At 41.0% G+C, this 11,001-nt stretch overlaps 1 protein-coding gene and 1 pseudogene across 1 annotated transcript; one reads left to right on the top strand and one right to left on the bottom strand.

The window, feature by feature from the left end:
- Positions 1-1,506: 1,506 nt before the first annotated feature.
- On the bottom strand, positions 1,507-4,838 carry LOC147948276 (uncharacterized). Its single transcript, XM_087466018.1, has 6 exons — positions 4,703-4,838; positions 3,917-4,374; positions 3,101-3,862; positions 2,638-3,011; positions 2,453-2,584; positions 1,507-2,185 (listed from the first exon to the last, which is right to left on the bottom strand). The coding sequence occupies exons 1-6, from the start codon at positions 4,836-4,838 to the stop codon at positions 1,507-1,509; spliced, it is 2,541 nt and encodes an 846-aa protein (XP_087322144.1).
- Positions 4,839-5,391: 553 nt separating this feature from the next.
- LOC147948275 (small nucleolar RNA R71) lies at positions 5,392-5,492 on the top strand (annotated as a pseudogene).
- The last annotated feature ends 5,509 nt before the right edge of the window (positions 5,493-11,001 follow it).

The following is an 11,001-nucleotide window of genomic DNA, read 5'->3' as shown; positions in this document are numbered from 1 at the left end:
CTGTTAAGAAGCACTCAAACACAAACACAGGTTAAAAGCAACATGATAGATAGATAGTTCATAAATCCAAACAACTTTCAAAAACAAACTGACTCAAAGCATGAATAAAAAAATGACTCAATCCTAGGAAAGGGAAAAAGATAAAGAAAAACCATGATCAGAAGCTAAAATGTAACAGAAACATCATCAGCACCACCATCATCATCAGTATCGTCAGCATCCTCAGCAGATGGTGAAGATGGCGAAGGGGACCTACGCCTAGTACGCCTGGTAGGACGAATGCAGCCACACTGTGAGAGTCGAGCCATGCCATTCCAGATGGCACGCAAAGCAGAAACCACATAAGTCTGATGAGCTCCCTGGTCCATAGTAGCAGGATCCTCTGATGGCTCGGGAAACTCAAATGCTGCAGTCCCAGAAGAAGAACCAGTCTCAAAACCCCCAGCAGGGTTAGTAGCAGCTGCAGCATCAGTAGTAGTCCGCGAAGTGCGATGGCGACGGGAAGGAGCATAAACAACATAGTCATCTGGTGAAGGGCGAAAACGCAACTGCTCAGGATCATCACCGCGGAGTGCGATGGTGGTAAGGTCAGGTCGTGGAAGGCGGACAAAGTGCTCTCCTGTCTCATCAACAAACCTCCACAACAAACCTGGTTTCAGCCAGTGTGCACTCCTCAAATATGGCTCATCCATAAGCTGTCTCTTAGTGACAACACTATAACCAGCAATAGGAATCTTCTTGAACTGAAGGATAGCAGTAATAAGGCTCCCCACAGCCTCTCTCTTAACTCCAGTACCCGAAAATGGCTTGGTCTGAAGCTCAACCAAGTGATGTGCGAAAATAGCCCCAAGGTTGAGGCAATGAGGGTCGCGACGTTCAGCAGAAGCCAAAGAAGGGATCATTGCACGCAAATCAATGTTCAGAAAATAAAGCTCTGCTGCTCGCATCTTATTAGGCTCCATCTTACACTGCAAAGTGGTAGCAACAGCCCTAAGAACATACCGTAGTACAGGATGGCGGACCTCTGATCAACAAACCTTGTAGGCTTAATCTCAACTCCCAACCATGCATTGTAGAGCATTGTTTCATACTCTCCGCAAAGACCCACTGGCCTGTTGATGAATTCAGGCTTATTAAACTCAGGAAGCTTGTGTTGAGGCCATTCTCTCTCTGATGGAATTGGTTGACCTTCTTCTTTTGGCCATGGAAACCTTGATGGAATGGGAGATGGAAGAGAGAGGTCTGGTAAAGTGGTGGGAGCCGTCGTCAAACGTCGTGGAGGCTGGGGAAGGTCTGCCGGAGCTCGCGGAGGCGGACGGCGGTCGGATTGACGAGGTGGGTGAGCTGAAGAAGAAGCTTCGCCGTCGTTCTTTCGAGTCCTCTTGTTGGCACTCCAAACACACAAAATTGACACTAGATCCAGGTAGAGGAGAGAAAATCGAGTGGATTAGAGCTTGGAATCACTCAAAACGGAGCTGAAATGAGAGAGTTATGAGGATTCTAGGGTTAGCTCAATTTTGGGTTGAGCTGAACTTCTGCCTCAGCTAGACATCTTCTGTAAACACCATCACTGCAATGCTTATACAGATAAGGCTCATCCCAATAATATCTCCTTAGCTCTCTCAAGAACCTCTTCTTATGATAGCCTGTGAATTGATCAGGTTCTACCTCTGCAGCAAGATAATTGGCAATATCAGCATACCAAGGTTGATTGGAGCTAGCCACAGCAGTTAAATCTCCATCATTCGACCAATCTGATTCGGGAAACAAAGGGTGTCGATCGATGCCAGTATGGTGTCGATCGACACCACATGCATCCGAAGACAAACTCTTGAAATCATCAGTCCGAAACCCAGTTTCAACAAGGTACACATGCTCCTCAGGTAGACAATCACGAATTGGGACATCATCATCAATCCTAATCATGGACAAGTGATCAGCAACACCATTCTCTATCCCCTTCTTATCCCTCACTTCAATGTCAAACTCTTGTAGAAGAAGGATCCATCTCAAAAGTCTAGGCTTAGCATCCTTCTTCTGCATCAAGTACCTCAATGCAGCATGATCAGTATGAACAATGACCTTTGAACCAACCAGATAAGATCTAAACTTCTCAAAAGCAAACACCACAGCCAACAACTCCTTCTCTGTTGTTGCATAATTTCTTTGTGCCTCATCAAGTGTCCTGCTTGCATAATAGATTGCATGAAGTTTCTTATATTTTCTTTGTCCCAGCACTGCTCCCACTGCAAAGTCACTAGCATCACACATTACTTCAAAAGGAAGATCCCAATCCGGTGGCTGAACAATAGGTGCACTCACAAGCTCCTGCTTAATCCTCTCAAAGGCTATGCGACATTCATCAGTGAATTCAAACTTGACATCTTTGCACAACAAAGCAGAAAGTGGTCTTGCTATCTTGCTGAAATCTTTGATAAATCGCCTATAGAACCCTGCATGTCCAAGAAAGCTCCTCACTGCCTTCACACTCTCTGGTAGTTGAAGACTTGTCATCACCTCTATCTTAGCGCGGTCAACTTCTATTCCAGCTTCTGAAACCCTATGGCCAAGCACTATGCCATCTCTAACCATAAAATGACATTTTTCCAGTTTAGCACCAAATGCTTCTCTTCACACCTTGCTAGCACCTTACAGAGATTATCCAAACAGCTTTTGAATAAATATCCATAAACTGAAAAATCATCCATGAACACCTCCATATAATCCTCAATCATATCAGTGATGATTGACATCATGCATCTCTGAAATGTTGCAGGAGCATTACAGAGACCAAAAGACATTATGCGGTAAGCGAAGGTACCATAGGGACAAGTGAAGGTGGTCTTCTCTTGGTCATCAGGATGAATAGGAATCTGGAAAAAGCCTGAGTAACCATCCAAAAAGCAGTAGTATGGATGATTAGCTAACCTCTCCAACATCTGGTCAATGAAAGGAAGTGGGAAGTGATCTTTCCTCGTTGCAGCATTCAGCTTCCTGTAATCGTGCACATCCTATGACCAGTAATTGTCCTTGTAGGGATCAGCTCATTCTTGTCATTCTTCACCACTGTAACTCCACCTTTCTTAGGAACAACATGTACCGGACTAACCCAATTGCTGTCAGATATTGGATAGATGATCCCAGCATTCAGCAGCTTCATGATCTCCTTCTTTACAACATCTTGCAGATTCGGATTCAGCCTCCTCTGATGCTCAATGGATGTCTTAGCTCCTTCCTCAAGATGAATCCTATGCATACACAAATCTGGAGAGATTCCTGCAATATCATCAAGAGAATAGCCAAGAGCCTTGCGAAACTTGCGCAGCTTGCTTAGCAATAAAGTGAGCTCTGCATTGTTTAAGGAAGCACTAACAATAACAGGATAAGAAGAGTTCTCACCTAGATATGCGTACCTTAAACCTGCAGGAAGTGGCTTGAGATCAACCTTTGGAGCTTTTTCAAGACTCCAATCAGAAACCTTTGCAGCTGGTGGAGAAGTACAAACCAATTCCTCTTGTGCAACCAACTTCTTCACTTGTTTATTGGCATCAAGCAGTTTGACAAACCCAGCAGCAATGTCATCTAGATGCTCAGCTTCTTCAGCAGAAGCAACCAATGCTCTCTCTAAAGGATCCTCAGGATGCAGCTCCTGGAATATCTCTTCAGCCAGATTAGACAATATGTCTACATAGAATGTCTGGCCATCAATGGTCGGCCTCTTAACCAGCTTCTCCATGTCAAAGCGCATTTGTAAATCACCAATGTTGAGACCAATCTGACCCTTCTTGACATCAATTATAGCTCCAGCAGTAGCTAAGAATGATCTTCCCAGAATAAGAGGGTCCTTGGGTTCCTCCTCATACTTTAACACCACAAAATCAGTAGGTATCAAGCACTCACCAATCTTAATTGGAACATCTTCAAGAACACCATCTGGAATGCGAACAGACCGGTCAGCAAGGATGAGAGTGAGCTTAGTAGGCTGGAAGTCTGTCATTCCCAGGCTGAGTGCTACTGATCTTGGCATAAGGTTGACACTAGAACCAAGATCACACAAAGATCTAGCAAATCTGTCAGTGAAGATAGTGCAATCAAGAACAAAGCTCCCTGGATCAGGAAGTTTTTCTGGGATCTTGTTCTGAATGATGGCACTGACTTGGGCTGGTATCATCATAACTCCTTGCTCAGCATTAAAATCCTTGGTTACCATCATCTTGACATATCTCCTAAGCATTGGAGAAGTCTTAACAGCATCAACCAAAGGCAACTCAAGAATAAGCTTATCCATCATGGCTTTGCACTTGGCATCATCTAGCTCTTGTTTAGACTTCCTTGGATTCTTGGGGAATGGAACCTTAGGTGTGTAAACTCTTTCTGCAATTGGAGTAGAAGACTTCACATTCGCAGGGTTGGTGTCGATCGACGCTTTGTTCTGGGATTTTGTCCGAAACTTCGCATGGTTTGGGTGTCGACCGATGCCCATGTGTGTCGGTCGATACTGGCTCGGCAGAAACATCTTCTTCGTCGTCTATATCAATCAACTCCTGTAGATCATCAGTTTGATTCTTCTGGGGTATAGGATGGAGTTGTTTGCCACTTCTCAAAGTCACTGCATTGCAAGAATGTTTAGGATTTGATTCCGTTCTTGAAGGGAGATAACCTTCTTGCCTTTTTACAGACCCAGCAGTCTACGCAACCTGACTTTCCAGCTTCTTGACATGGATGTTCAAAGCTTCAAACTTCCCATTAAGATCAGTGTAGACATTATCCAGCTTCCCATTGAAAGTCACTGTCATCTGCTCTTGGCCTTGCAAAAGCTGCTCAAGCATAGCTTCCATCTTACTAGTTTCAGTAGACTTAGGAGGCGGAGACTAATATGAGTTGTTGCCATAAGTCCTTGTGAATCCACTGTTTTGTTGTTGCTTCTGATAGTCAGGTTTGGGTGTGAAACCAGAAGAGTTGCCCTGAAAGTTACTGCGCTGGCTGTTTCCACTGTAAGACCTACTACCTTGCTGATTTCCAAACCTCTGCCCCTGATTCCCATAGACATAGTTCACCTCTTCTTCTTCATAATTTCCTTGATCAGATTCTGGCTCATATGTCTCAACTTCAGCAGCAAAATGAACAGATTTCTTACCCACAAGGAGATTATGCACAGAATCCAGCTTAGCATTAACAGAAGCTAACTGATGTGAGTCATATCCTCCATGTAATCTCTTTCTTTCAGCATCTGCTCTCTTAGTACTATTGCTGGCAGCTAAGTTCTCAATCAACAATTCAGCATCTTCTGGCATTCTTGTCTTGAAATTCCCATGACTTGCAGCATCTAAAGCCAACTGATACTCCCAGTCACACCCTCTGAAGAAGATACTTAGCAGTTGAACTCTTGAGAAACCATGGTGTGGACAGTCCCTTTGGTAAGCCTTGAATCTCACCCAAGCTGCTTTGAAAGCTTCATCTGGTCTCTGCTTGAAGGAAGACAGATTGATTCTCAACTCATCTGACATTGCATCATCATAGAAGTGGTTGAGGAAGGCCACCTTGACATCACGCCAGCTTGTCAATGATCCAGCAGGCAGCTGTTTCAACCACTGAGATGCCTCTCCTGCAAGTGAGTAAGGGAAGAGTTTGCAGAAGATGTAGTCCTCAGTTACCCCATTAGCCTTGATGCTAGTCACCAGATCCTCAAAATGCTCAATGTGATCCAAGGGCTTCTCATTGGGCAAAGCAGAGAAAGGTCTCTGCCCAACTAGTTGAAAGTATGCAGGTTTCAACTCAAAATCATTCCTCTGAAAAGGGGGAGGAACAATAGCAGACCGGTTCTCATACACCAGATTAGCCCGATTGTAGTCAGCAATGGTCCTGATCAGATCTCGGTTGTTCTCCTGTCGTCGAACGGGGGTTCTGTACGTGGTTGGCAGCTCCACGCACGTCTGCAGGTGGGTGTCGATCGATGCCACCTGGTTGGTGTCGATCGACACCCAGATCCGGATTATCAACGACACCAGCTTGCTGGTTTACAACAGCCTGTTCGTTGACAACAGGTTTAGGAATCACGTTCCCTTCTGCATCAAGCTTTTGGCCCTGCTCATTGCGCAAGTGGCCCCTCTTGATCCCTCAAAACACCAGCCTCATCACGCATCAGAATGATCGTATTAACCATCTTCAGAGATTTAGCTGCCTTTCTGTTCTCACGTTCCAGTTTTCCCAACTCTTTGTTTGACAAATTCACAGTAGGACCAGATTTGTTGCTCCTTGTATGAGGTCCTAGGAGGCATGCACCTGAAACACCAAAGAGAAGAAAAACAAAAACGTGTAAGTAGAAAATAAAAAGAAAAGTTTAGACGAAATTAAAAACTTAAATCTAATGGTGGATCAGAGAGTCCCCGGCAACGGCGCCAAAATTTGATATGCTCAAATTAATCCCTAGAGCTACTCTCTCAAACAAGAGATCACTGCAGTACTTAGGGGTCGAATCCACAGAGACTCAAGATCAAACACAAAAGATTGTAAAGTTTTGTAAATCACGCTAAACAAGTTAAATTGAATTAAAATAAAGCAATGCAAATATTTAAATAAAAGTGTTGTGAATTCAGAAAATCAAAAGAGCTAAGCCTAGGGAATTTCTCAGGAAATTATGAAATATTAAATCAGATAAATTAATTAAGGTTCAAGCAATAAAAATCAGATCTAAAACTCTAAACTTTTGGTAAATTAAATCAGTTCTCACTGCAAATAATATCTAAATTTAAAACCAGAAAATCCAAATCTCTTTGTAAAATTCTAAGTAATAAATTAGCTTTAAAAACAGGTTTAGATAAGTTCACAGAATTATTAATTCAAATCTCTTTGTAAGAAACAATTCTGCTCATCAATGGTTTAATCAGGAAAACAATTATATTCTCATATCAATTTATTTCCCTAAGATAACAATTCTAGGTGATCAATCAAGAATTATTGTGAAGAACAACCAAGGATAAAGATCATAAAAGATTAAGAACCCTAAAAATCTCAGATCTAATAAATCATAAAAACCCTATGAAAAACTCTAAACCTAACAAGCAAATTACTCAGACATGTTTAATGAAGAACAAATCATAATTCTGAATAACATGCAATAGATATTAAAAAGTAGAAGAGGGAGTTCAAGAATTCTTCTCTACAAAGCAGATCTCTCTCTCCCAAAAGCTCTCAATATCTTTCGCTCAAAAACTGCTAGAAAATAACTTAAGGGTTTCTAAAACCCAAAAACAATATATATATATATATATATCCTAAAATACGTCCAGGGGGCTTATGTTGCAATTATAGAAGACTTTGGGCAAATTTGTAAAACTTCCAAATTTGTTGTTCTCTCGTCGGGTAAACATTAGTGTCGATCGATGCTCCTTTGTGTGGTGTCGATCGACGCTCGTACTCTGATCCGACTCCAACTTGATTTCCTTCGGTAAAGTGCTCCAAAATGATCAAGATTGTTCCATATTGCTCCATTCGTGCCAAATTCCTAAATAACCTGTTAAGACTCAAAAATAACCTAGAAACAAATCAAAAGACTCAAAAAGCACACTTATATCATGGTTAAAAACCGTAAAAACCATGATATATCAACGTACACAACCTGAAAGATGTTAGTGTAATAACAACGTTTAAAATTTCAGTGTACGTTCAAGAGTAAGTACGTATAGTGTACGTACAAAAGTTTATACTTTAAGACAAGATGGCGTGGTGACATCAAACCATCAATTATTAAGATTTTAAAACATCCACTAACAAAATAGGTGGAGTGTCGTTTTGAGAACCTTAATGGGCCGTTAATATTTTAGGCCCATTTACATCATAACCATATATGATCCCCCACATCCCCTATTAGTATACACATGTCATGTCCATATTACGGATTTGAAGTCTACTAGTATAATCTACTATCTCAATCTCGATTATTCACTACCCGCTCAGCTTAACGTAGTGGCAAACATGACACCAGTTGGGCAACTGCGATGTGACAACTGATACCCGCAAAAGTCGTATATGCGAAGACGTAAAAGAGTTGTTTAACAAGTAAGTAGAGGGATGTGATGTGTCTTGAGGAGTACGGTTAATATGATGTATTTGTAATCATTACTAAGTTATGAAATCTGGTCACAGTGTGAACTAAATATGTTTCTGGTTAGCATTCTATATATATTCACACATGGTTTGTATGGAACAATGATTACTACGTATTTAGGCTATATTTGACCTCTCTCTATGTCGAATTATGTGCTGATTTGTAACTTGTATTAGTATTAAATAAAAAAGAAAAAATCAAATTATTGCTTTGTTCAGTGCGGGAATTTATTAAACCGCTGGATATATGGTAGTTGGGTAAAGTATATGCGGTTCATGGGTTAATTGATTGTTTTGGAAACCGCAACAGTAAATTTTTTTTTTTTTTTTAAAACGAAAACTACAGAATATTTCTTGATTGGTAACATATATAACTCGTACCTTCCCATTGCAAAACCAATTAAATATAATACTAAGACGTACACAACCTGAAAGATGTTAGTGTAGTAACAACGTTTAAAATTTCAGTGTACGTTCAAGAGTAAGTACGTTTAGTGTATGTACAAAGGTTTATACTTTAAGGACTTGTACGTATTACAGTTTGCAAATTGCGTGTACGTAGAATGGGAGGGAATAGTTCGGGCATTATCTCCCTTCATGCAATTTTTATTATGCAAATTAAATATAAATAAAGGTTTCTGACGTAGATTCTTCTATTACGTATCTACGTGGCGCCACCATAATAACGGATGTCAAATGCGTTATACACTACTTGGACAATTATTTCTCTTAAATTCCGCTAGGCTCTACTTAGGGTACACATGATAGCAGTAGGTTGGACGAAGTGACAACTCCTACCCCCAAAGTCGTGTTACCATAAACGTGATGTGATTTATTTCTCAGCGAGTTTTAATTAAACAGTAGTAAGTGACGTATGTCTCGGCACATTACAACAATGAACGGGTATGGTGTTAGCGAAATAAGTATCTCGTTAGCGTTCTATAAATTATAATTACCAGTCCTACTGAGTGCAACCTGAACTTTGAGTTCTTCAAACACCCTTCTGTACAAGTAGTTCCTACTTAAAAACCACAGCAAGCTGGCGTCTGCGTCTCAAAAAATGCCTCATCTACCAGATGAGATGTTGATTATCATCTTCGGGTTTCTCGCAGTAGATGGTTTGAACTACCTAGCTCCAATAGTCAAGGCAGGACCTCGGGGAGTCAAAACAGCGCTTACGCCTCAAGTTCTCAAGGATGCTAACATCTCCAGCATTACTTGCCATCCTTCTTGGTTCCAAAAATTACATCATCGAAATCGTAGAATAAGAGAGGAAGGGATGCACCGGCGTATCTTCGAAAAATGCCTTGAAGCTAGGAACAAAAAGGCAATCTATTACGAAGGTCTCCGGGTTGTTGCCGAGGAAAGCGACATTGAGGGAGGTATTGCACTTCTAACTCGTAACGTACCCGCAGAAGATGATGCCACACTAGCATGTGGGTTTTTTTCTATGTTACATGGGAACCTCGACATGGCGGGTCATTATCTTTACCTGTTTTTTGCATACCACTACCAACTAAATACAACTCAAACAAGGATTTTGGGCAGGGAGTTGTTCATGTTGCTGGGTAGATATCAGACGGCGCGAGAAAACACGTACAAGGATACATTCATCTATCCGATTGCCCCTTTGATCCCTTCTCCGGAATGTGCTAAATTGTGTTTATTGGAGCATGGTCTGTACTCTCTCAAGTATCGAGACTATGACATGGTGTGCAACAATTGCGGCCTTTGGTGGTTGGCGAAATCTATATCCGAGATCCTTTAGTGATATTATCTCTTTAGATGTTTCGCCCTAAACGTTTCATCTAAATGTCTTCTGTAATAAACGCCGTACTAATATCTACGTCATAGGGTTTACGCGCACTGAATCCGGCCTTTTGTTTCCATTGTTTTCGATTCTAGTTATTTTTAAGCATGTACCAATTGATGTTGGTTCCTTTCCTTTTTTAACTATTCTATCTTGCAAAAGAACTATACACAATTGATATATCTACCTATTGTGTATGTACAACAAAGTGTGTGTGGGTACATGGGTGCTTACGTTTGGTACGAGAAATGTTTTGTTTTGTTACAACTGTGCATTCGGTTGGTGAAGTCGGATGTGTACACATCTCTATGATACATAGGTATCGGGCCTCAATTTTAGTAAGCCCATTCGGTATGGATTTGTTGTTTATTTTCTTAAAAATAAGGCCTCAATTTTAGAGTTTGAGTTGAGGCCCCATTTAAAAATTTAAAAATTACATCGGACTTACTGAGAAAAATAATTTAAAAGTAAACAATACTTGATCTTTTCGTATTGGGCCTCCAATGTTGTTGGACCGGTAATTAAATTTTGGTTTGTTTAAACCAAATTGTGACTAGGATAACTCTACAATATCAACCATTGAATCAATTTTGTCGTAGTGGGTGGGCGCCATAACGTAATTAAGAAACCATTGGAGGGGGGGGGGGGGGGGGGGAAAGCATACATCAACAATAAAAATAAAACAAAACCACATACAAAACGTAAATTAGTTGTCTGTACGTACACTACGAATTAAAGTAAATTTGAAATATAAACCCGAAGAAAAAAAAAGAAAGCGAAGAGTCGCGCTTATTAGAGTAGGAGAGAGGGGGAGTCGGTAGAAAGACGGAACTACTACTGGCGACGTTTTGTTTTATTTAAATAGCATCACCCTTTCTCCTTTCCAAACCCAGGGTAGAAACGAGTAACACGATATTATCAGAAAAAAACCATGGAGTTTAGAGTTGATGCCATCGCTTATCTTATACCAGGAAAAACGAATTGGATTATCCAAGCGAAGGTCTTGAATTCGTGGTATGTTACTGAGTTCTTTTGGAAGCGGGTTCTGCTCCTTGCTGATACACGGGTTAGTCCACTTTGCTTTG

This window comes from Camelina sativa, chromosome 2 (genome assembly GCF_030686135.1).
Source record: "Camelina sativa cultivar CO46 ecotype springtype chromosome 2, ASM3068613v1".
In the NCBI taxonomy this organism is placed as follows: Eukaryota; Viridiplantae; Streptophyta; class Magnoliopsida; order Brassicales; family Brassicaceae; genus Camelina; species Camelina sativa.
This window is presented reverse-complemented; position numbering and strand designations above follow the sequence as displayed.

Coding starts and splice junctions, on each gene's coding strand:
- LOC147948276 (XM_087466018.1), bottom strand. CDS start 4,838: ATGGAAGCTATGCTTGAGCAGCTTTTGCAAGGCCAAGAGCAGATGACA. Junction 4,375..4,702: donor CCATGTCAAGAAGCTGGAAA/GTCAGGTTGCGT, acceptor CTCCAATTGCAG/AAAGAGTTTACACACCTAAG. Junction 3,863..3,916: donor CAGATGGTGTTCTTGAAGAT/GTTCCAATTAAG, acceptor GTGGTGTTAAAG/TATGAGGAGGAACCCAAGGA.